Below are 24,975 nucleotides of genomic sequence, written 5' to 3'. Positions count from 1 at the left end.
AAAAGGAAAAAAAAAATTGAGAAGAGCTCGCATTCGTGGAATGCGAGCTCAATAACCAGAGCTCGCATTCCACGAATGCGAGCTCTTGTAAGCTCGCATTTGTGAAATGCGAGCTCATTGAGCTCGCATTTCACAAATGCGAAGACCCCCCTGACGGAAATTAAACCCAAAATCACCCCTTTTGTAGAATTTTTTTAAAATTCATCACAAAGTTGGAAATTTCTCAATAGAAATACAACTTGTCTGGATTCCTTTCACTCTCTGATATCATTACGGTTGCTTTGCGATTACAGCGGCAAAACCTGTTTTTAATGGAGAAAGATGTAGGTGAATTCCATGATTCTCCCCTATGGCTTGAAGAGGCCATGGTTGCAGCTAAAACTTTTTACTCAGAGCTCTAATTGTAGCACAGCAAATGCACTTGTTATCACTCCAAATTAGTAGCAAAGAATGTTAATAGCTTGAAACCTCAGAGGTAGTTAAGTTGCTTTGCTTTATATGCTATTGCTACTGAAACAGCAAACCTTCTGGCCGTTGCAATTTGCAGCTAGCCGTTGCAAAATCTGCCAAATAACTGTTGCATGGCACATCTGGTGCATGCAATTTTTTGTATTGCACTTACCCCCCCTCAACTTTACTAATTAGTCCAAATCATTTATTCTTCTTTGAATCTTCTACTAATACAACTTCTGCAAAGGGTAGCTATGGAATAAAAATACCTTCTCACACATGAAAATAATATTTTAATCTGATTTGGACTGGATTGTTACCACAAAATCAAAAGCAAGGGAGGTAAGTGAAATTTTGAGAACCTCAGGGGATGTCAGTGAAAGTGTCAGAAACCTCAGGGGAGGTTTCTGAAATTATCCCATGTTTATATTTGACACTTCTTTTTTTAGTCATTGGCTAACAAATTGCTCTAGCTTTCTCAACCCGCTTGGCCCTAGCGGCCTTTTCCGTCCCATACTTCTAAAATGATGACAAATCAGATTCACTTAAAAGGATAACGAAAGGGCAACAAAAACTTTTTTGATACTTAATTGGTTAATTTTAAACAATAAATAGGGACGATTATAAGGGTGAGCGTTTGTCACGGAAGAGGAAATTTTTCTTTCCCCACATAAAATGTGGTGGGGAAGCATACCCCTACCTCGCCTCTGCTTATTTCTTAATATAGTATAATATATATAAAATATATATATGTATAATACGAAATAAATGCTATATTACTGTTATTATATAAATATATTGTATGAAATAAATAACATGTTATGGTGTCATGATAAAATGATGTAATTTTTTTAATAAAACTTCAAAAAAAATAATTAATAAAACTATTATTAGATCTATATAAAATGAAAAGTTTAAATCAAATAAAAATAATAATAATGATAGTAGGATAGAGCGGGTGCGTCCAAGGGGATAGTGGGGTAGAGCATGGGTTGGGGCGAGCAGGGAAATGGCATGGGCGGCAGGAACTTTTGTAGAACGTCCCTTGCCCCAAAATCGGTTTGTTGCCATTCCTAGCTATAGATTATGTATAGGGAAAAAAATTTCACATTTTCAAATTTTGATGGAGAAAGATGGAATCAACATTCATTTTTGTTTTTAAAGAAAAGACAATAATTTCTAAACTTGCAATTTACATATTAGTATATCCGATCGAATTAATGGCTTTTTGCTTAGACAAATATATCTTCCAAATATGTCATTAGAACGTGTGTTTTCACTTAAGTTAGAGCCAATAAGTTTATTGTTTTAGGTTCTAACATACAAAATTTGAAATAATTGCTATAATACTTTTTGTGATGTGATGTATATATGATATAAAAAAATAGTTGAGAATATTAAAAGTTGAATTGAAAAATATTTTTATAATACAAACGAAATATTAATTATATGAAAATTTTAGCCATCCAAAGAGTTCTTACGTTTTAGGAGGAGAAGTCTTCAAAATCAAAATGTTACAAATTTCACCCGTTATAATTTTGAGATGCTAAAGACGACAAAATTTTCTAGCAAATTTATGTTATTTCCTTTTAGTTTCCATTTCCTAAAATTTTAACCCTATAACTTTTATTTGTAATAGAAGGCAAAAGTAGCAATTTTGAGATTCATTTGCAAATATTTCTACATGGTCCCGTAGTGGAAAAATGCTGTAGGTCATCTGCCACAAAGGAAGCTTTCGAGGCCATTTAACATTTGTACACTTCCACAGGTCCACTGCCTACGCTACCACTTGTCTTTGCGGTAATCACGTGCTCCGATTGGAAAGCCCAAAACGACGTAGTAGTGAATATGATGATATCAGAAGAACGTGCTCGCCACAAGTTAAAAAGGTGACTGGACCATTGTCAGAGCCCTAGGTCAGAAATTGGGGAAATTGCTGAATCGGTTAGAGAGGGAGAGGAGAATTGGAAAGAACAGAATGCGAGGGAGAGGAGAGAGAGTAGACGTTAACAGGAAAGAGAACAAATCTGTTATATCTTTTGTTAAACCTGATTCTATTACAAGCTTACTATTTATAACCGGCCTAATCAGTAGAAAATCAATACACGTGAATAACAAACATAACTAACTAACAGCATTAGTCCCACGGCACCGTTTTGGCCAAACGACTTATTCCTAAAACGCAGACTTCAGTGAATGAAACGGTATAATTCGCCTAGGTCCCTGACAATCCCTTCCTCATAAAGAAAGCTTGTCCTCAAGCTTTGAAATCTGGAAACATTTTATCAATAAAGCTCTTATCTTCCCAGGAGGCCTCAGAGTTTGGAAGATGGTTCCACTTGATCAAATATTGTATCACAGGTTGAGAATCCCTCATGGTTACCCTACGCTTCATCACTTTCTCAGGCTGCAGCAAACACTGATCAGATGCATCAAGCTCGGGTAAGACAGGTACAGCTGTCTGAGCATCACCAATCTTTCTTTTAAGCAGCGAAACATGGAATACCGGATGGACTCTAGCTCCAGGTGGCAATTGTAACTTATAAGCCACGGTTCCTACCTTTTCAATGATGCGAAAAGGTCCAAAGTACTTGGCGGACAGCTTAAGGTTCCTTCGGATTGCTATAGTCTGTTGTCTATACGGCTGCAATTTGAGAAAAACCCACTCTCCTACTTGCAGAGTCCTCTCGGAGCGATGTTTGCCCGCATAGTGTTTCATCCGATTCTGCGCTTTGGCCAAATTCTCCTTGATCAGTGATGTGATCTGTAGTCGTTCTTGCACCATGTCCACCGCAGCTGGAATCACACTATCGTGGAAAGGTCCCAAGGGAATGTGAGCTGGTTTGTACCCGTATAGTGCTTCGAAGGGGGAAAGTTGTAAACTGGTGTGGAAGTTTGAGTTGTACCAGAACTCCGCCGTTGACAGCCAAACACTCCACTGCGTTGGGTGCTCACTACACATACATCTGAGATACGTTTCCAGGCATTGGTTAACTCGTTCGCTTTGCCCATCCGTTTGTGGGTGATAGGAGGAACTATAACGAAGTCTGGTCCCCAGTAGCTTGAACAGCTCCTGCCAAAATCCACTAAGAAACACCCGGTCTCGATCAGATACGATAACTTCTGGTAAGCCATGAAGTTTATACACATTATCAAGAAACACTGTGGCCACTTGTTGAGCTGAATAAGGGTGAGAGAGACGCATAAAATGGCTGAACTTGGTGAAACGATCCACTACCACGAATATCGTATCAAACCCCTGAGATAAGGGTAACTGTTCGATGAAATCCATAGTTATTTGGGACCACGCCTGCTGAGGAACCGGTAGTGGTTGGAGCAAGCCGGGATATGGGACGTTTTCGTGCTTACTCCTTTGGCACACGTCACATGATCTCACAAACTGTATGACGTCTTTCTTAATGCCCGGCCAGTAAAACAGAGCTTGCACCCTTTGCAGGCAGCCCCTCTGGCCGGAGTGTCCCCCAACGGCAGATGCATGCAATGCCCTGATAAGGTTATCTCTGATTCCACTTGAGGTGCCCACATACAACTTACCTTTGAACTTCAACAGTCCCTTGTCCAATTGGTAGTCCGAGTTGGAGGAAGGATCTAGCAACAATTGTGGAATAAGTTCTTGAGCTATAGCATCTCCTGTGTAGCTGTCTAGCAAATCCTGTACCCATGCTGGTTGAGCAGAAGAGATAGCGTTCAAAGTTCCATGTTTGATTGAAGGTGCGGCACTTTGATCAACCATTCGTCGTCTAGATAATGCGTCTGCCACTCCGTTGTCACTGCCTTTCTTATATTGGATCTCGTAGTCCAAGCCTAACAACTTGGTTAGCCATTTATGTTGCAACGGGTGTGTAAGTCGCTGTTCCAGCAGGTATTTGAGAGCCTGGTGGTCCGTCCGAATGATGAAGCGATGGCCGACCAAATAGTGTTTCCATTTGGTGATAGCCAACACCAACGCAAGGAGCTCCTTCTCGTATACCGACATTCCCAAGTTCTGATTTGCGAGAGCTTTGCTGAGGAATGCTATGGGGTGCCCCTACTGCATTAGGACAGCCCCAATTCCCACTCCGCAGGCATCCGTTTCAACCACAAAAGGTATCTCAAAGTCGGGCATGCTCAGTACGGGGGCCGTCGTCATGGCTTTCTTTAAGTCTTCGAAAGCCATCTGAGCTTCCGAATTCCATACAAACCCGTCCTTCTTTAACAGCTGTGTCAACGGTTTACTGATTACCCCATATCCCTTGATGAATCTTCTATAATACCCGGTTAATCCCAAAAATCCTCTCAGCTTTTTCACAGACTGTGGTGCCGGCCAGGAAAGTATGCATTCTACCTTAGAGCTGTCCATGCTTACGCCTTTTCCAGATATCACATGTCCCAAGTACTCCACTGAAGTTTGGGCAAAGGAGCATTTAGATCGTTTGCAGAACAATTGGTTGTCAGCCAAGACTCCAAGGACGATTTGGAGATGCTGAACATGCGACTCCAGGGTGGGGCTATATACCCGGATATCGTCAAAAAATACTAACACAAATTTCCTCATGTAAGGCTGAAAAATGCGGTTCATCAAAGCTTGAAAGGTAGCCGGAGCGTTCGTCAAACCAAACGGCATGACCAAGAACTCGAAGTGACCATGATGCGTCTGGAAGGCAGTTTTGTACGTGTCCATTGCCTTAACTCTGAGTTGGTGGTAACCAGCCCGAAGGTCCAGCTTAGACATATACTTTGTCCCATGCAATTCATTTAGGAGTTCATCTATATTGGGTATGGGAAATTGGTCCTTGACCGTCAACTCGTTTAACTTCCGATAATCCACACATAACCTCCATGAGTTGTCTTTCTTCTTGACCAGCAACACCGGAGAGGCGAAAGGACTGCTGCTATAAGTAACGATACCGCTAGAGAGCATTTCCGCCACTTGCTTCTCTATTTCGGTTTTGTGTGCATGAGGGTACCTGTAAGGCTTAAGTTTGAAGGGTTCCGCTCCTGGTTTGAGAGTGATTTGGTGATCCAACTCTCTTTCCGGTGGTAGACCCGTCGGAGTGGCGAATACTTGCGGATACTGTCGCAGAACTGCTTCTACCTGTTCAGGGACATCTACTTGCTGGTGCTGCTGTGATTCAGCTTGTAAGGCTGCACAATGCCTGCGTTTTTCTTCTATAAAAGTCCTGAGGTCCTTGCCCCTTACCAATTCCATCACAGGCTGGTTGACAAGCCCCTGCAAGTGTAATAAACTCCCACTACTACTGAGAGAAATGCTAAGGCTGTGGAAATCAAACGTAATAGGACTGAACTGGTACATCCAATCTACCCCTAAGATAATATCCCAAGTCCCTAATTCCATTACCTTCAGGTCAAATCGAAACTGATAGTCCTGTATCAGCCACTGGACTCCTGGACAAACTGCGCCACTAGTAATATCAGTCCCATCTGCCAAAGTGATTGTGAAAGGAGTCACCTCGCGGTGAGGTAAATACAAAGCTTTAGCAAGTCCAAAATGAATGAAGCTGTTCGAAGCCCCAGTGTCCACCAAGATTTTTATTGGTAGTCCTCCCATGTTACCTCGCAGTATTATAGACTTCCTGCTCATGGCATCATTCAAAGCATTTAGAGAAACCTCTGCTAGTTCAGCAACTCTCCCAGTGTTTTCTTCTTGTTCCCCTTCAGCGTCTTCGAAATCTGTTTCTTCCCCTTCCTCAAGATCCAAGCAATTCAAGTTCCCTGTCCTACATCGGTGCCCCGCGCCAAATTTTTCACCACACCTATAGCATAGACCGTGTTTGCGCCTATATTGGATGTCCTCGGCCGAGACCTTATTAAACTCCCTAGCCACGTTTTCCTGTTTGTTATTGTTGGGAGTAATGGCTGGAATACGGTAAGAGCTGGAAGTCCACCAGATATATTCTTAGACAGCCCAAACCTGGATTCCAACACCATTTTTCCAGCATTTCGCGAGTGCTTTGCTTGCACTTCTAAGGAACACTCTTGTAATTCAGCTACTTCGAAGGCCTTGGCTAGTGTTTGTGGCTTAAACATCTTCACCATTGGTCTAATTTCCTCCTTCAGCCCACTGATAAAGCTGGAGACAAAATAAAGCTCATCTAGTTTCGGATTTCTGAGCAACATGAGAGTTTTAAGCTCCTCAAATTTCTCCTCATATTCCTCTACTGCCCCCTTTTGTTGAAGTTTATTGAATTCTTCTATCACATCTCGAGAGCCTTTACCGGAAAATCTTTCACACAATAAATCACTAAATTCTGTCCAGGAGAGTTAAGGCCTTTCAAGTTTCACGCCTTGAAACCAGTTGTCGGCCTTCCCCTCGAGGAACATTTCTACCATCTCTATTTTTTGGTTATCAGGAATCTGGTAATTCGTAAAATATTTTTGACATTTCCTAAGCCATTCCCTAGGATTACCAGCAGCAAACATAGGCATTTCCAATCTTGGCAAGATAGGGGTGAATTGCTTACTTCGGTTCTCTGGTGGTGCGAATTGAGCACCATTCGGATTCCCCAGCTTCATGTGCGGAGGTGGAGTTGGTAATAGCGGCTCCGAGATCCTCGTTTCCAGCTCTGCGCATCCTTTCTCCTTCAACATTGCGGTCAGTAGGCTGTTGAACTTCAGCTCAATGGAGTCAAACCTCTGATTCAAGCTTCCTACGAGCGCTTCCAGCCGCGAACTCCTCTGCTCTAATTCTTCCTGAAACTGGTGTTGGCACGCAGCTTGTACGCTGGCCACCGAATCCACCATCTCCTGCAGGCGAGCTTCCTGCTTCTTGAGCTGATCTTCCAAAGTGCGAAATCTGGTGCTCTCCGCCATTTCCAGTGTCTTCGCAGCCAAGGATCGGCTGCTCTGATACCAGATGTCAGAGCCCTAGGTCAGAAATTGGGGAAATTGCTGAATCGGTTAGAGAGGGAGAGGAGAATTGGAAAGAACAGAATGCGAGGGAGAGGAGAGAGAGTAGACGTTAACAGGAAAGAGAACAAATCTGTTATATCTTTTGTTAAACCTGATTCTATTACAAGCTTACTATTTATAACCGGCCTAATCAGTAGAAAATCAATACACGTGAATAACAAACATAACTAACTAACAGCATTAGTCCCACGGCACCGTTTTGGCCAAACCACTTATTCCTAAAACGCAGACTTCAGTGAATGAAACGGTATAATTCGCCTAGGTCCCTGACAACCATCCAGTCCTTTAGGCAACAACTTATTGAATAGCTGGTTTTGGCTAGGGATAGCAATTGCGTCGGGTTCCACGAGACAAATGAGGTGGGGATTGAGGCGGCCGCGGCGGCGGCCCGAGGGGATTTTTTCCCAGTATAGAAGTAGGGGTCGTTAAAAAAATTAATAAATATATATGTATATAATTATATATATAATTTTTAAATTAATTAGTTACAAACTTATGATAATGATATTATTAGTTATATGTATTATATAATGTATATTAGTATATGTAATATAATTGACATTATCAATTATATTATTAATTATACATGTATACTAATACAAATTATTAATTAGCTATACTAAACTTACTAATATGTTTATATTAAATTCCTAATTATACTTAATACAATAACATTTTTTTTGTCAAAAAAAACACAATAATAACTTAGTGATTGTATTTGTATCAAAAATGAAAACTTGACTACTCTAGTTGTATTTGTTTCATCACATTAGATTATATTAAAATAGTTTTTGTTTGATTATTTTTACGAGTTTCAATTATAAAATTACAATAAATAACAATTTGATGATGTATTGATATTTTAATACTTAATTATTTACTAAAATTTAATTATAAAAAATTTATATAAAAAAATTTTATTAGCCCAGTTGATGCCCCAGAACATAGTAGGGACGGTTAGGGGGAATTAGTGAGCAACCTCCCCCACCGCAACCCCACCCTGTTGCCATTTCTAGTTTTGGTTTAGGTCATGGTCCTTTGTCACGGATTAGGCCTTCATCGAACTGGTCAAACGGTCACCATTGGTGAATGACAGAGATGTCCGACAGGTAAATTTAAGGTGTATTAAATTCAATAATATTTTTCCATTTTAACACACGCTTTTCACCTATTATATATTGGGTGAAGAACAAACTCCACTTTGCACCCTTGTAATTTATATCACTTTTCTAACTTGAATACTTTACATCCTAAAATTGAGAACTTATATCACTTTCCTACTTTGGATACTTCACATCCTAAACTCTCAAGTTTATTCTATTTAAGTCTAGTCAATGACAACTTTTGCAAAATTAACGGTATAAAAGATCCAATAAATCAATCACAATATGCCAAAAGCAATAAAAAGGTACCAAGGTATTATAGCAAAAAATAAATTAATATATTGTTATTAATTTACACCATCTTTTATTTCGTTAATTTTGCCAACAATATTAGTAATTGAAACCGTATAAATAAATGATGATGTGCTATAGTCAAAAAAGTTAAGAGATCATAGTTGGAATAAAACAGTCATTGTCAATTTTCACTTCCCTTTATCTCGTTAATTATGTGAACATAATTATTGATTGGACTTAAATAAGACAAACTTGAGAGTTTAAGGTGAAAGCGTCCAAAATTAAAAGTTTAGGGTGTAAATTGAAAAAAATGATACAAGTTCAGGGGTGTAAAGTAGAGTTAATCCTTTGGGTAAATTTTTTATGGAGTTCCTAAACTATTCTAATTGTTAACTTTTGACCCCTATCTACTTTAAATTTTAAATTGACTCGTCAACAATTAAAGTGTGAAATTTGGATTATGTAGTCCATTTTTTTGGTTTCATCTGCCAAAAATTTTACTTTGATCCGTCACCTCTAGTAATGGAGATAAATTGAAGAATTAAAACTTGACACTATTAATTATTGAGGACCCAACTTGAGACTTGAAATAGGTGAGGAATGAAAAGTACACAATTAACATAGTTTAGGGGCTTCCTTGATATTTTATCCTTAAAAAATTGTCATAATATGAATGAAAGGAAACTCTAAACTTAATCCCATCTCGAAATTATGCTCAAATAGAATTCTAAGGTATATCTTGCAGTTGACTGGCACAATAAAAATGGTATCATAATTCCTTGGCAAACTCAAATTTTAATAGGTAAATGTAAGTCACAACCTAACTGTTTTGACTTGGCTTCCAATGCATCAATTTTTGTTCCTCAAGCCCCAGGATAAACTTTTTAGCAAATAAACAGTATCTTATTTTCACTATAACAAATCACTAACTATAAGACAAGTTGAGATGAATAGATGATGTCCTAAACACCCCAAATCTTTAAACACTTTCCTCAAATATCAATTAAAGATTAGTTATGTCCGATGCTTTCAAGTTTCAGAAAACTGATAACTATGTCTTGATCAGATCATGAATTAGCCTAATTAGTTAGCATCAAAAACTTCAGTTAATTCATGTGACAATCTTGAGGATATTTGTGTAGATTACTTCGTATTTTATGCTTCTAGACTACAGAAGCCACATCATATCATAAACGTTCTTCTAAAGGAAAAGTAAGAAGAAAAGTCACTAGCTATCAAGAATAAAATTCCCTAGCTGTCCACAAAAAAAATGTCGTCGGTTGACTAAATATATTAATATGCTTGTCTGTATATTGAACAAGTTTTAGAGGGTCCCCTACTCCTCTTTGATGTTAAGGGAAGCCAAAACGAAATTTAAATTTGGCATGCTGGTTTAGTCTCCTTTGGTGCAAGGGGAATGTTCCGACTGAAAGTGACCAAATTAGTGAATGAAGGGAAAAATAGGAGGTTTGAAAGATCTCTTTTTCAATTTCAACGTGCTGATAATTCTTTTTCTTTCTTTTTTTATTAACACGATAATTTCTTTTCTATTTCTACTTCCAAAATTTTTAAAAAAACCTAGATAAGATTGCAGGTCGAGAAATCTATATCCAAGGAGGGACTTAAGTGGCCAACTCAGCCCATGGTTTTCCCCTGTTAATTTATCCTTACGGGCCGGCATGATGCGTTACAAAAAGACGTGGCCTCAGTCAAAATTATAGTGAGCGTAAGCGTAACAAATATCAAGAATAAATAATATTTTTAGGTTTTATAAAAAATAAATAAATCAAACAATCATTAATCCCACTAAGGGTTTTTCTATCTTGTTTGTTGGCCTCCCAACTTTGCCATGAAAGAAAACGGCTAAATGAATTAGCTCCTTTCAAGGTCCACGTGAATATAGATTGAGACTAGAGAGGAAATGAAAATTTTATCAGCTCGAAATTCTACTTCTATGTTTAGAATCAACTGGATTCGGATCTAACTTCGATTGATTTCGTGAAGTTAAAAATGCCATGCATTCACAACAAGAACGATGTAACTGTCATTCAAGAAGGATACCTTTTTTTTCTCAAGTTTGAAGGATGTACAAAGGTAAAGAAGGAAAAGATGGCATAAAGCTAAAAGCAAGTCTTTTGTGGCAAATATGGAAGGCGTAAAGGCAGTCATTATATTCATGAGGTGTTGAATAACAATCCACAATGTGATCCATAATATCAACAACAACAATTATGTGAGCATTGACAGAAAAATGACCTGACGGAATGATGGAAATATCAAGATTAATACAACAGGAAAGTGAAGAAGTTATGCAGAAGAATGGTGGGTTTTGGGCATTGTAGTTAGGATCTAAAGGCCTCCTGATTGTAGCTTGGGCAGGGATAGACGATGTAAAAAGCTCAGCCTTAATTGGAAGCTGAGCTTTGTGACTTATAAGAACACGCCATGATGAAGGCTAAAGAAGGGTGGAGAAGGATGAAGATCCAAACCTGTTGCTAATATTTTGCTTATACTTAAATTGTTGCAGGAATGCAAAACTTGAGTTAGCTATGATCCGTTTCTCGCAATGAATCTTCCATCCCACATTTTATTATATTGTTATTCTTTTTTCGTAAACGTCGTATTTTAGTTCTTTTTGGTTTCCTTAATATCTAATGACTATTAACTGAATAATGCACAATATTTAACAAAGTTAAAAATCAAAATGCATAAAAAATTGAGATTTTTTAAATGAATTTTCTACTTATTTTTAAAATTTTCATTATATATTATTTTTTATACTGTTGTATTTATTTTTTACTCAATTAATAGTTATTGAATTTTAAGAAAATAAAAAAAAACTAAAACATGATATTTATGAAAAAAAATAGTAATATAATAAAAAATGAGACGAGAGCAGCACGGGAATATGACAAAAGATCCGTTGTATCCTTTTCTTGTCTCACAAAGAATGGCAATGTAGTTAGCCATGGCCCATGGCACAGCTAAACTAGCTTTGGATGGTAATCAGAACAGAGATCTGAAAAGGAACAAAAGTAATTTTGAGAAGAGACAAAAAAACGATGAAAAGGATAAGGAGACAGAAGAAACGGCTTCTGTTTTGTATTTGTTGGAGTATTCTTTGTCTCTTTGAAAGTGCATCCAATAGTTGGGTAATTTAGTAATAACGTTTAATTCTTGGATATTCTACTGAAATTACATACAATGAAAATATGTAAAGTTTACTATGTTCTATACTTCTATGATCGTGTCCAACTCATTTATATGAGCTATTTTGAGCTTGATTGAAATTTGGTCAATGTAATTCAAGCTCAAACTTTGGCCAAGTAGGCTCACAAACATTTTGATTGAGTTCGATTCATTTTCAATCCCAATTTAAAAATTATTTCAGCTGCTACATTCAAAGAAAAGAATTGCCATATACTAATTACTTATATCAAAATTTTCATAAAAATTTATAACTTAACACGTTTGCAACTAGGGATTCATGCGAGCAGTTTGGTCAATGACTTGGCTTGAACTCGATCAAATCGAGTTCGAGCCGAGTCTCGAGTTACTCGAGTATACATTCGAGCTCGAGTTTTTAAAGCTCATAGCTTGACGAGCTACTCGTCGAATAGTATAATTTAAATAATATATATAATTAAAATAATATATATGTATTATAATTATAAAATGACCGTTATGGGTATAATTTATATTGAATTTACAAGATTGATCAAAAAGCTTGATTGATTAGTTTACTCAACTCGATAAAGCTCGAAACCTTATCGAGTCGAGTCTTGAGCTTTTAAGGACTCTATCAAGCTCGAGCTCGAGCTGAGATTCTCTGACTCGATTGAGCTCGAGTATAGCAGTACTCGATCTCGACTCGGCTCGAATATAGCAGTACTCGAGCTCGACTAAGCTCGAATACACCCATATTTGCAACCCTAATATAAAGATTACATTAACTAGAGTAGTGTAAAGAAATTAAGGTGCATTGAATCTACAAGGCCAAAACCATTATAAGGGAAAAAGAAAGGAGAAAATTTTTTTTTCTTAAAAATAAAAGCACATATAATTTATGTTCGACATAATTCCTTAATTAGTGTTCATAAATAGATAGATTTATGAACTCTATACCACAAATTTTGAATGTATTTCAAATGTAACTCTATACCACAAATTTAAAAAATCCAATAATTATCTTACTTTTTTCTTTATTGCCTACTCACACACGAAATTATAAAATAATCTAATATAAACTATGACATGAATTTGAAAAACACGTATGATTGTCTATAAATTATGTTAAAAATGCCAAAAATAAAACATTTTCTGTTTGGATTGATCATTTTTTGAAAAACAAAATTTTCATATACAATATTACAGTAATACAAAAATACAAACAACCTCAAAAATATCAAAAATAGCTTAAAAATAACTCATTTACAATAAAAGTTTTTTACCTACATTGCTAAAATAAAATATTTCAAAAATAATTCCAAAAAAAACTAATCCAAAAAAAGATCCAAGAGATGATTAATACTTATCAAAGAATCAATTGAGTAAGTTGATTCGCAAACATTTGAATTGAGTTCGATTCATTTTCAATCCCAATTTAAAAATTTTAGCTGTAACATTCAAAAAAAAGGAATTGCCATGCACTAATTAATGATATCAAAATTTTCATAAAATCTATAACTAAACATGTTTGCAGCCCTAATTTAAAGATTACTTTAGCTAGAATCATCTAAAAGGCCAAAACCATAAGGGAAAAAAGAAAGGAGAAAATCTTTGTTTTTCTTAAAAAAATAAAGCACATATAATTTATGTTCGATGCAATTCCTTAATCAATGTTCATAAATAGATAGAATTATGAAAATTTCGAATGTAACTCTATACCACAAATTTAAAAATCCAATAACTATCTCACTTTTTTTTATTGTCTACTCGTACACACACGAAATTATAAAATAATCTAATATAATCCTACTATATGAATTTCAAAAATACGTATGATTGGCTACAAAATATGCTAAAAATGCCAAACATAAACATTTTCAAATACCAAAAAATCCCAAGAGATGACAATAGTACAATACTTATCAAAGAATCAATTCTCTTCCTCATTCCTCAATCGAAGGCAAAACCGACTCCGTACTATTTACTCCGCAATAGTCAAAGACCGTTTCTCCATTGCATTGCATCCCGCGCTCGAAAGCTTAAAATATCCTTCCTAACATTTTTTCTCATTTTTTTTAATAATTCAAAATCAGCCCTTGTTTCCCTTTCCCTCTCCCTTCTTTCCCTCCTTATCTTCCCGCCTCCCCCGCCCCCTATCCACCCATTTCTTCTGTATATATTCACACACTCCCACACCCTCCAAAACACGCACTTCCCCCATCCCCTAGCCCACTGCCCACCCCGCAACCCAAAAAACCCCACCCATACCGGATACTTCCCGCAACTCCATCGTTAACCATGAACAGCCGCACCAGGAGACAAGCTCCAAGAAGGGGGGAATCGCCTGCGTATCTCCGGTACTTAAAGCCTGGGGCATTAGCCCAACTGAGAGACTCGCGAATCAGCGCCAGAACTCACCGGGTTGACTCAAAGCCAACTCAGATCTCGTCTCCTCCACGACCAGCAACTCCGCCACAGATTGGGCCTTCTGACGGGCCCTCTTCTCCTTGCTTTTCGGCCCGGATCTATGGTCCTCGCTGCCCTCAGAGGAAGAAACTCGTGGCCGCTAAGGGTCCGCTCTTTGTTGGCCCGAATGTTGGTCATGCCCAGGAGCCCGGCCCGATTAGCGATAGTAGTAATCTTAATGTTCTTGTTGCCCATTGAATGCAACTGTAAAATGCCAAAGGTTTTGTATTTTTAGTGTTTTACCTGTTGTAGATTTTTTCTTTTTCTTTTTCAGAAAATATCCCATCATGGATTTAATGTAGGGAAAAATTTTTGTTAATGTTGGTTTTAGCAATAAAAAAAAGTGATAGTTAGCCTTCATTTATATGCTAATGATGGTATTATTTTGCTAATTTTATCACTCTTGACATTTAATTATGAATTAATTAGGGTTTAGATTTAGTTAAGTTAATGATTTAAGCACTCTGTGAGTATTTAAAATAAAAAGCAGTATGTTATAAGGATTAGTGACTTAATTATGTTGAATTTGTTTCTTTTTGGTAAATTAATGCGTACTCTAAAAGCAGCTTATAAAGTCTATGAATCTTATATCAAAGATGTTTCTTGTCATAGTTATGATTTTATTTAAGTATAATTTATGGTTGATGTTTGTTTTAGCCTATCTTGATTGATGATTATGCATTGATTGTTTGGATCTGTGCTCTGTTGGCATTGTGTTGCATTTCTGTCTTTCCCTTTTGTGTTAATCTCTTACTACAGTATTATTTAGGATGGATATTATAAGAACCTTTTGCAATATGAGATTGCATTTTATATAAAAAAATTAAATATATAAATTGCAATACTTGTTGTAATTTTTCATTTTTTGACACAATTACGGTTCCTTTAACATTTTATGTGAATTATAGATCATAAAGTTAAAATTAAAAAATCATAACAATATTAAGCAATACTTCCATCTATTACACCATCACTTAAATCATATTATTAAACCATTTCTTAAAATTAACAAATCATAATAATTTAAGCATGTTATATAATTAAGCTTGCTAAAATGGTAAACCCTAATTCTTTAAGAAAATCCTAAATCCTTTAATATTCGGATCAAAATTTTAAAGCTTCTATCTTGCATCCTTTAAAATGCTACGAGGCCAGTGTTTGTTTTTAAAAATTTTATCGAATTGTTTAGATTATTTTTAAAAATTTTTTTAAAAAAAGATTTTCTGAATTGCCTGGATCTCACTCTTACATGGCACGACGCCTAGTTAGATTTTAAAAAAAAATATTTCTAAATTCTCTGACCGTTCCTACATTGTGCGATGGCCAGAAAGATTTAAAAAAAAAAAAATTTCCTTGCCTGTCACGCCTACTCCGCGCAATGGGCATATATTGATACCACCAAGCCTAGCCACCATATTTGACAGACTTTTTGGGCATTTAACAATATTCTGATCAATTGGCTCTCTTTTATTTGCTAAATAAAAATATTTCTAAACCACTTCATCTACTTCAAGAAAATAATTACTGATAAAACAATCTGTACTAGTACTAACACATCATAATGTTATAACTTATAAAAATATAAATTTAAAAAATAAAAGAAATATTTGCAACGAAATACACTTGTACCAATTTAACTCATATAAGCTCAAAACCGATTTCTTATGAACTTTATTTTTTTTTTCAACTTCTTCTCAACTAGTGCCCAAACTTTCAAATTGTTATGATCATTATAAAAATCAACTCAAAATAAATAAATAAATTATATCAAACTCTTTCACAATCACAAAAAGGAAAAAAATTAAACAAAATTCAATTTATTATAATTTACAAATAAGATATTGCATAGTCATCCAAAAAAATGAGTAAGAAAGGATATCGAAGAAAAAAAAAAGAGAAGAAAGTGACTTTTGTTTCCTTTTTTTCAATTTTTGGGCTTCATCTGTTTGACATGTGAATTATGTATCAATTGAGGATTAATGTAATCTTTTTACAATTACTAGAGAACGTAACTGATATTTTTAAAAGCTCAAGGGAGCCAAGTGATATTAGGAGAAACTTCCAAGGAGGTTTCTGATATCATCCCTTTACAGATAACCACAATCAGAATCAGAGGCAGAAATGGCACAGACAAGAAAACAAAGTGAATAAAACAATCATTTTAGAAGCAGATTTTTTAGCATGAAATGCTGAGAGTCAAAATTTGAGATCCTACAGTCAAAAGGAATCTATAGAAGCCAAACATCTAGGATCCATCTACCCTCCAGAGCTGAGGTTGAGTATTTCAATCTGCTAACAACTTACAGCATGCATCCTATCCAACAGGAACCGAAGATTTACATTTATGATCCCAGAGCGAAAACTGATCCTGATGCATCTCATCTCCAACTGACTAGTTAAGCAGCTCATTAATTAAGGAACTCATCACTCTATGGCAAATCGCTGTTCTTTCCTTTTTTTTTCTTGACTTTCTCGCTTCCACTGTGTACTTTAGATGCCTTTTTACGTTTCACTGATACCATTTCCTCAACAACTCTATCTGGTATTTCACTGAAATCTTTTGGCTGAGGCAGCAGATCCTTGTTCTTGCTTATTTTCCTTGACTTGAGATTTTTGTTTCCCTTGTGCATTGTGGATGCCTTTTTCCGTTTCGCAGGTAGTGCACCTTCATCAGTTCCATCTGATATGTTGTCTGGAGCTTGTTCCTGTTGTGGCAAATCAGCAGGAGCAACTTCTTCTGCACAAGCAAAATTCCATCTCAAAACTTTTTTATTTTGTCAGCCTCCAGCCATACTAGCTGAGCTGGCTCTTGGGCAATTTTTAAATACAATGTTACTATAATATTGGAGCTTTCTACTGAACAGGCCACTTTTTGTAGTCAAATTATATGAACAAGGGATAAGATGGGGAAAAACTCAACCAGGGAAAAGGAGACTAATACAGAACAGAGACTTGGTTCGCTCATGAAATGGAAACAGTTCTTCATGGGGAAAAAGAATTAATCCTAAGTCTTCATCTATAACATGCAACACTACCCACACCCAGCAGAAAAAGTGTATAGCAGCAAGCTGGAAAATGTGTAAAAATCACTTCATATCCAGAGATGCTCAATTTGTGCACTCTGAATCACACACTAATTGAGATCAGTCCACATTGCAGTTTCAACATAAGCAACATTAACAAAAGAGAATAGACTCACTTCCATTTCTATAATAAGAATCAAAAACAACATCGTGAAGATGCTGCTTCAAGAAAACCTGCATAAAACATTGAAAGAAAAAAGTTAAAATACTGAAAAAAAAATTGTTCAACAAAGAAAAATGGGTTTGAAAAAGTGAATCCTGAATAAAAATAGCACCATATTTACATTTTACTCAACTTTATTTTCACACACCCTCCTAGCTCCAGAAGGCGTCCTAATTAATTGGCCTCAAAATGTAAGACCTAAATGTATTGTTGAAGGTCAAGTCCAAACAAAATTGATTTCAAGATACAAATGCTTCAACACCTCCAGTTTAGAACTTTAAAGAGGGGAAGGGACTTGCATAGGGCTAGTTCTCCATGGATTTAATGAAACCAAGTGGGGTGGGAGGAGGGCTATAATAAAAAAGGAAACAAAAGCCAGTGATAAGCTATGCCTGCATTTCTTAAGACGTATATATACTCCAAATTTGAACAAGGAGCCACTGCAGCCCTCAACCAACGACATGTTACTCTAGACGGCCAACATAGCTAAATTTGTTATCCAGTTTGACTTGTCACATTATCTTAATGCTTGTTTCCAATTAAACCATTCAGCTTCTTTAATCCAAGTTAGTTCATGGAATCAGGAATCATTCAAATGAACAACAAAAATAAGATCTTCGTCATTAACGAAAATCCCCTACACAGTCAAACTTCAGCAGATTTCATAGAGAAAACAAAGATTCTATTGAAAAACCTATCAAACAATAGCCGCACTTGTGCGAAAATAGCTGTCCTTAGAATAGTACACATACATAAGCAAAATTTCCCAGTAAATTAGTACTATCTTCTCAGCAAGGTGTAACCCACAGAATTAGGTAGCAGAGGTTATTCCTCCACATCTCAATGAAAGGAGGACACAACAGGATACAAATGTAACAAAACAGAATATTAACCTGACATGCAGATAGGGAGGGGGGAAAAATAACATGCATATTGATGATAGCAAAAAGGAAAGAGTTTTTGAAGTGAGATCATCAACAACTTTACAACTAATAGTCTCAAAAATTACCGGAGACAAAAGTTGTCGTGAATTTATATCCCAAATGCGCAGATAGTTGTCCAACCCTGAAAAAGAGTACATTATGTTAGCAATCAAACTCATGAAAAGACAATTCTTGGAATCAGCTGCAACTGTCTAAGAGCTGCTACTCCGGTTCAGCTACATCAAAATTGAAAATGAGAGGATGGCTTAAGATATCTTTCATGATACAACAAACGATGGATTACAATGGGTCTGATAACATCGCTTTCCGCCCACACAGGGCCTCTAATGCTTTGGAGGACAGGGTGTCACAAGGAGAAATTAGCCAAACACCTCCCCCCACTCTTCCTCCTCCCCAGGAAAAAAAATTGACATTTCAAAAGTGTAATGGGAACTTTTGTCTGGAGTTAAAGAAGAAACAATACTTACCACAGGATGCTATCACAGGAAGTTCTGGATGCCTCACTATGGATCTAATACTTCCAGAACATTTCCCAATGAAACTTCCCAACAGTTTCCCTGAGATACACAAAAATCAAACATTAAACTTAACTGATTCATCAAACACAGAGCAATTCCAGGCTTCTCTAAAAAAAAGCCCGTTGCAGACTACATCTTGTGACTTAGGGATCATGAGAAATAAAAGAATTCGCAAGTGAATTAAATAAATGAGAAGATGTGAATTAGTGACACTAAGTATGGTATAAGTAATAATATGGATGAAGACAGCTTAGCCAAGATATATGAAAAGGCCACAGCACTGATTTCGGAGGTGCAATGAATCTTTTCTTTATATACTTATTTATTTATTTGGGGATGAGTAAAAGAGGTTGATAAAATCAAATTATTAACATAAACAATTAAAAGACACTTGCCTTAATAACCTAAAAGAATAATCTCTTGTAGGGAAAGTGAAAAGGCTTATGATACTGCACTCAATGCATTTTCTACAGAAATCCCTACAAGCACTAGTATAATTTCAGTATACTGTTGTAGACTCTAGTACATGGACTTCGACTTGATCTCATATACTAACAACAATTATTACCAGTAATATTATTTTTGGGATAGTGGAACCCATATTCAACAATCTAAAAACTAAAAACAATAAAGACACAGAGCTAATCTATATTATCTCCTCTTAAGTAAACATCAATTAGCTACTATCTAGAACAATTCATGCTGGCACTGTAGCCTGCTTTTTGCACCAACTAACATATGGAATGGAACCATCTGACATCCCTAGTCTGAGATGAGAAATTGTAGTGTAACCATTCACAACTTTTTTCCATTAAAAAATCTCATATTTCATTTAATGCTTCACTTGTTCCCCTCCATGGACGATCTTCAGTCTTTTCCTTTGTTCATAGATACAGCCCGACTTAAGACTAATTTCCATAGATCCAGCTTGATGCATAACATATCAACCAGAAAATTCAAAACTAAGTATTCCAATCTTCTAATTCCACATTGTATCAATAATAAACAGACAAAAAGTCATGGCTATCAGGGAAACATTCCAAAACTGCATAAACAGAATCAATTTAGAACCCAACTGCAAGCACGTAAATGTGGCGATTCAAATTTGACCTCAATGCTCACCCCACTCACCAAGAGAGGCCAAGTTAAACTGCCCACAAACATTCACTTCAATAGAGAACTCAACAAAATGTAGGCAGTGGATTTTAGGCTGCTCAATTTTTGAGAACCAAAACTAAGCAAGAATCTACAAGGGAGTAATAAGAACTGAAGCCAAGCACAAACCCCATATCAATGAGTATAAACATGTAAGTACTTGATCTTTGCCAGTTTATTTAATTTGAAATGAACAATTAATCGACCAAAATTTTCAAAAACAGAATATCAATATTTTGGGCCAATGGCTACTTCTACATTCATACTTCATGTTCCACTCCAGCCAAAACTCTCATAAACAGATCTAAGAGGCATGCTTATGATGACACAGTGTGATACCACAAATAAATATTTTCAATAGCGTAAAATTTCATATATCAGCCTTTATAACTTGTAGGCAACCAGTAATTTTTTGGACTAAATCTCAGTCATGGGGAAAAAATACAACCAAACAATAAAAAGAACTTGAAACAAGATAAGCATGAGATTAGATGCTCATGAAGCTCCAAACCTGTGCGAATATCAAAAGAAGCTAAGTCTCCTGATCCATTTCCAACATAAATTGCATGTCCATCTAGGTCTCCAGCAACAGATTTGATAGCGGTCTCTCGAAAGTCAAATGACATGATGGGCCTTCGTTGAGCAGAAACATCATAAAGACGGACCTGCAGAAATCATTATGTAGAATTTTCTGATCAGCCAGAGACAACAACAGGCGGCAGAAATATGATCTCCCCAAAGAAAATAACAGGGAAGAGTCCAGATTTTTTGTTTTTAAAATTCACAACTACGTCATGTAGGCAACAAACCATGCTTCTCCAGTCAACTCAGTTTAGTGCTAACAAACTATAACACCACAAATTTCCACGAAACTTCTGTCATAACATGATTACCACGAAGACAGAAAGGCTACAATTATAAGCAACACACTTTTAAGGTTTGCAAAACAAAGGGCATTTGCTTTCTCCCTATTCATAACCACTTAACCAATGCTTCTCACCCGACAACTCTTTATGCAACTTAATTAAAGGTTAAAGTTAGATGAAAAAAGATTCAATGGTTTAAAAGAGCAGCAGAGATCAATCAAAGACCAAATTTGTAAAAGGATCATTTTCTTTTTTGGCTTTTCCAGTTTTTGCACTTAGAAAGATCACTTACTTCAGTGCATAAAAAGTGCTAGGCTCTTGGTTCTTTTGCCCTAAAGCACACTGGACACTTACTTAGAACTCATAAGAACAGTCAATTGTGTAATTAACCAAAACAAGAGCAGATTGCTTTAAAAAATTTTAGCTTCCCTTTCGTTTAGTGTATGGGAAGAAAATCTAGAGATAGAAGTCTTGACAGGATTTTTACCAGGACAGAGCAGTTAAACAAGTAGCAATGCATTTCATGGTAGGTATAAATACAGAAATATAACTCTTGTTACTAATATTACTATGATTATTATCATTTAACACAAAATTGAGCCATCCCTTTAAATCTCTGAAAAATGAGAAGAGCCAAAAAAAAGTGCAAAAATATTGATGAAATATTGTGGAGAAACTCTGAATACAAAAAGTCACTTGCTCATGTCACATCTGCTTTAAAACAAGAAATGGAGATCCCTAAGTACTTAAGAGATATCAAAACCCAACAATCAAGAAGGAAGGAAATGTACTTCTAGTGGAATATAAAATTATAAAAAGTTAAGGCACAAATTACATCCTTGATGTAGGTGAAAGTCATGCACCTGACTGCATGATCAAACTGTATTCCTTTAGAAAATACCTGGTGAAAGTTAGTGCCTGACACAAATTTCCGGTGATCTTTGTTGCCTAAAAATGATGCACACGTGAACCATGTTGGGCTAAATATGCCAAGGCTGTTTTTAACAGGCTGCAGAAGATAGAAAGTGGCAACCAAATGCCTCAGCCAGCAACTTTAGGAAAGTCTTTCACATAAATCACATATACAGAAAGGAAAAACTCACAGATTTGGCATTCCAGAGTTTTGAACTTGTGTGAAGGTCCCATATATTAACCTCAACTCCTTTCCTATATTACAAAAGAGAAAGTTTCCAGAGACCTTCAACCAAATCACCAGAAAGTTCATTCATTCTCTATAGTAATGCATTATGGATGCTATCCTATTGAAGCTTACAAATACTTACCCTCCAAATAATGCATAGCATTCACTTTCATCCACTTTGGCAAATAAGATGTCACCAGAACCACACGCATTCCAAGTAGTCTCTGTAGCATCACCTATACTATCTGTTTGTGATTGGGGGATTTCAATAGACCTCATGGTTGTGCGCCCTTTAATTGTACATGTAAGAAAGGTACATAATCTAAAACAAGGAAAGAGAAATTGAATAGGATTAAAGAAATGAAACTGAAGAATAACAGCATATTGCAAGATGTGTCAAATAAACTGTAGCTTTTGGGCTACCAGGGTTTTAAGTATGTCCATGTATGCTCGACTATCTTCTTTTGAAAGTAAACAAGACCAATGTAGTAAAATTCTACATTAACAGAAAGCATGTCAAGATCTTACCTGGATGATGACTCAATACTCTGCTTCCTGAACAAATGCAAACCAACAATGGCGTCACTTTCAGGACATACATCAGTTTGACTAGCATTGGGAATTGAAGCTTGAAGGTTTCCATTGACAGAACTGAGAATTTCAATCTGAAAAATTGGCATGAAATCAGAAAGAGTTACTTGGGAAAGTAGACAAATCGCTTGGTTTAATATGTGAAGAGAAATGACTCACCAAACCATTTTTTCGAGCAACACCTAACAGCTGCAACACATTAGCAAAACAAATCAAAACAAGTGTAGACTTTATTGCAACTACATTTCAGCAGTTAATAGAAAATCATAACAGCAAAAAATGTGTTAAAAGTAAATTTATGCTGATATATTTCAGTTATATGCATGCTTATAGAGATTACTCCCTTATCACCAAATATCCCATGCTAACAGTAAACATGCCTACAAAAAGCGAAGAGATATACGTAAAATACAGTAGCAGAACTCCACAAAAAGTCACTAATTATATTCTCCAATAAAAAAAGTCGAATTTTCCATTGTAAATGCAACCTGTATTTTGCTTTGCTTATGCAGAACGATCAATCATAAGCAATAGTAGGCCTGCAAGCATGGTGCACCTCATACTTCCATCATTTTTACAATCCGTCGTGGCCAATGAAAAGCATCATCAACAATTAACATGGTGATTAAACTTGCAAGTATGTTTGACAGATTTCAAGTTCAAGCTGGGCACTTCTCCAAATTTATACACCTTCTTATCCAACAATTCATTATTCAATTTTGCATTCAGTTCCAATTAACCCACAATCTCCACTTTCCTTGAAAAAAGCATAAAATTTTCAAAGAGAACAGCTTTTACCAAGTGAAATTATTCTACCAAACATTTCAGTCACAGGAACACTTAATCAAATCAAGCGATTCACAAAATTCATACAGGTTCTGACAAACGGTCGACAATCGATGCAGCAACAATAGCTCTAGTAGAATCAGGTTCCCCCCACGTTTCCACCACCTTAGGAACTGATTTTTCCTGCCCTCTAGCTTCAATAACTATTAACAACCAAAAAAAACCCAAAATATTAAAAATACTAAATTCATGAGCTCAAAATCAGAAGGGATATCACATCTTCACCCAAAAAAAAACTAACTTTGACAAGAATAAATGAACAAATAACTAAAAATGCAGTAATTGAGTTCAAATTAGTATTAGTACCTTTGATTAAGCCAAGACTATCGAAGGTTAAAGCTCGAAGTGGAGGGCAACCGGGGTTATCTACAGTACTAGTTCGGGGCATTGTTCTTTTTTCTTCTGGGTTTTTTTTTTTAATTTTCTCGAAAGATGTTAACCGGATAATCAGTGCAGGAGTGTGTTGGAGGTTAAGTTGGATAATCAACGGTTGGCTTTCGCACTCCGGCGGGAAAAAGGGTGGTGGGTTTAGGAGCGTCGGTGGTTTGGGGTTTCTACCGACGACGACGAGGTGTTGGCGGCGGTTATGCCTGAAATTTTCAGTTTCAGGAGGCTGGCAAAACTTAAAAGTTAATTGGCTAAATCTGACAATTATGCCCAAAACCTAATAACCCACCCAACTCACTCACTAATTTGAGAGGTTGGATTGGATAAGTTGGGTATTGGATTAATTTTGGATTGGATAATAAAAATTTACATATATTTTGGACAATTTGAGTATTTTTGTTAGGCACCCATTATTCAATTTAAGTTAAAAAACAAATAAACAAATTATAAGGGGTGAGATTTGAGATACAGAAACATTTCATTGTTCATGAAATAGCACGAGACATGAGCCAAAGCAGGGTTTCCATGTATAGATACTTAACAAAATTATATGAGCTACTTAACAATAATACTTACTTGCATGCGTCGACGTTTTATCATTTTCTCATATTTAGGGCATTCCATTCCTTTTGCTTTCATAATATTTTTCGCCACTTCTTCTTTTGTCATGCAATCAATATAAGCCCATTTGGATTGTTATTTTTTAAAAATTTTATAAAAAATATACTGTAATGATTTAATATATAGATAATAACAAAATAATTAAAAAATGCGTTCAATAAAACATAAAAAATTTTGGGAAATAATAACAATCCGAGCAAGTTTGCAGACACCATATCATATGTGTGCATTTCCCACTTCTTGTTGTAC

At 36.1% G+C, this 24,975-nt stretch overlaps 3 protein-coding genes across 5 annotated transcripts; 1 reads left to right on the top strand and 2 right to left on the bottom strand.

The window, feature by feature from the left end:
• Positions 1–4,498: 4,498 nt before the first annotated feature.
• Positions 4,499–7,281, bottom strand: LOC140007336 (uncharacterized). Its single transcript, XM_072050069.1, has 3 exons — positions 6,879–7,281; positions 6,383–6,719; positions 4,499–6,224 (listed from the first exon to the last, which is right to left on the bottom strand). Exons 1-3 carry the CDS (start codon positions 7,279–7,281, stop codon positions 4,499–4,501), a joined length of 2,466 nt encoding a protein of 821 aa, XP_071906170.1.
• Positions 7,282–14,243: 6,962 nt separating this feature from the next.
• LOC140007335 (uncharacterized) lies at positions 14,244–14,609 on the top strand. Its single transcript, XM_072050068.1, has one exon. It carries the CDS (start codon positions 14,244–14,246, stop codon positions 14,607–14,609), a length of 366 nt encoding a protein of 121 aa, XP_071906169.1.
• Positions 14,610–16,555: 1,946 nt separating this feature from the next.
• LOC113688331 (ribosome biogenesis protein NSA1) lies at positions 16,556–24,313 on the bottom strand. 3 transcript variants are annotated; one of them, XM_027206134.2, is made up of 12 exons: positions 24,025–24,313; positions 23,746–23,861; positions 23,032–23,061; positions 22,810–22,946; positions 22,424–22,603; positions 22,244–22,307; positions 22,042–22,149; positions 20,786–20,939; positions 19,069–19,158; positions 18,667–18,722; positions 17,611–17,668; positions 16,556–17,148 (listed from the first exon to the last, which is right to left on the bottom strand). In XM_027206134.2, exons 1-12 carry the CDS (start codon positions 24,104–24,106, stop codon positions 16,841–16,843), a joined length of 1,383 nt encoding a protein of 460 aa, XP_027061935.2. In that variant the 5' UTR covers positions 24,107–24,313; the 3' UTR covers positions 16,556–16,840. The 3 variants fall into 3 exon arrangements, with proteins under 3 accessions (XP_027061935.2, XP_071906976.1, XP_071906975.1); XM_072050875.1 differs by lacking the exon at positions 17,611–17,668 and having other exon boundaries at positions 24,025–24,302; XM_072050874.1 differs by lacking the exon at positions 23,032–23,061 and having other exon boundaries at positions 24,025–24,248.
• Between the last annotated feature and the right edge of the window lie 662 nt (positions 24,314–24,975).

This window comes from Coffea arabica, chromosome 5c (genome assembly GCF_036785885.1).
Source record: "Coffea arabica cultivar ET-39 chromosome 5c, Coffea Arabica ET-39 HiFi, whole genome shotgun sequence".
Classification (NCBI taxonomy): domain Eukaryota; kingdom Viridiplantae; phylum Streptophyta; class Magnoliopsida; order Gentianales; family Rubiaceae; genus Coffea; species Coffea arabica.
Note: the sequence above shows the minus strand (reverse complement) of the source record. Positions and strands in the feature narration are given on the sequence as shown.

What these genes read in the sequence shown, in the direction of transcription:
- LOC140007336 (XM_072050069.1), bottom strand. Translation starts at nt 7,281, where the DNA reads ATGGCGGAGAGCACCAGATTTCGCACTTTGGAAGATCAGCTCAAGAAG. An exon ending in AATGCCTATGTTTGCTGCTG is followed by an intron (nt 6,720 to 6,878) that starts GTAATCCTAGGG and finishes TCTCCTGGACAG; the next exon opens with AATTTAGTGATTTATTGTGT. An exon ending in AAAATGGTGTTGGAATCCAG is followed by an intron (nt 6,225 to 6,382) that starts GTTTGGGCTGTC and finishes TCTATGCTATAG; the next exon opens with GTGTGGTGAAAAATTTGGCG.
- LOC140007335 (XM_072050068.1), top strand. Translation starts at nt 14,244, where the DNA reads ATGAACAGCCGCACCAGGAGACAAGCTCCAAGAAGGGGGGAATCGCCT.
- LOC113688331 (XM_027206134.2), bottom strand. Translation starts at nt 24,106, where the DNA reads ATGCCCCGAACTAGTACTGTAGATAACCCCGGTTGCCCTCCACTTCGA. An exon ending in TCGACCGTTTGTCAGAACCT is followed by an intron (nt 23,062 to 23,745) that starts GTATGAATTTTG and finishes AATGTGTTGCAG; the next exon opens with CTGTTAGGTGTTGCTCGAAA. An exon ending in TCCTGTGATAGCATCCTGTG is followed by an intron (nt 18,723 to 19,068) that starts GTAAGTATTGTT and finishes ACTCTTTTTCAG; the next exon opens with GGTTGGACAACTATCTGCGC.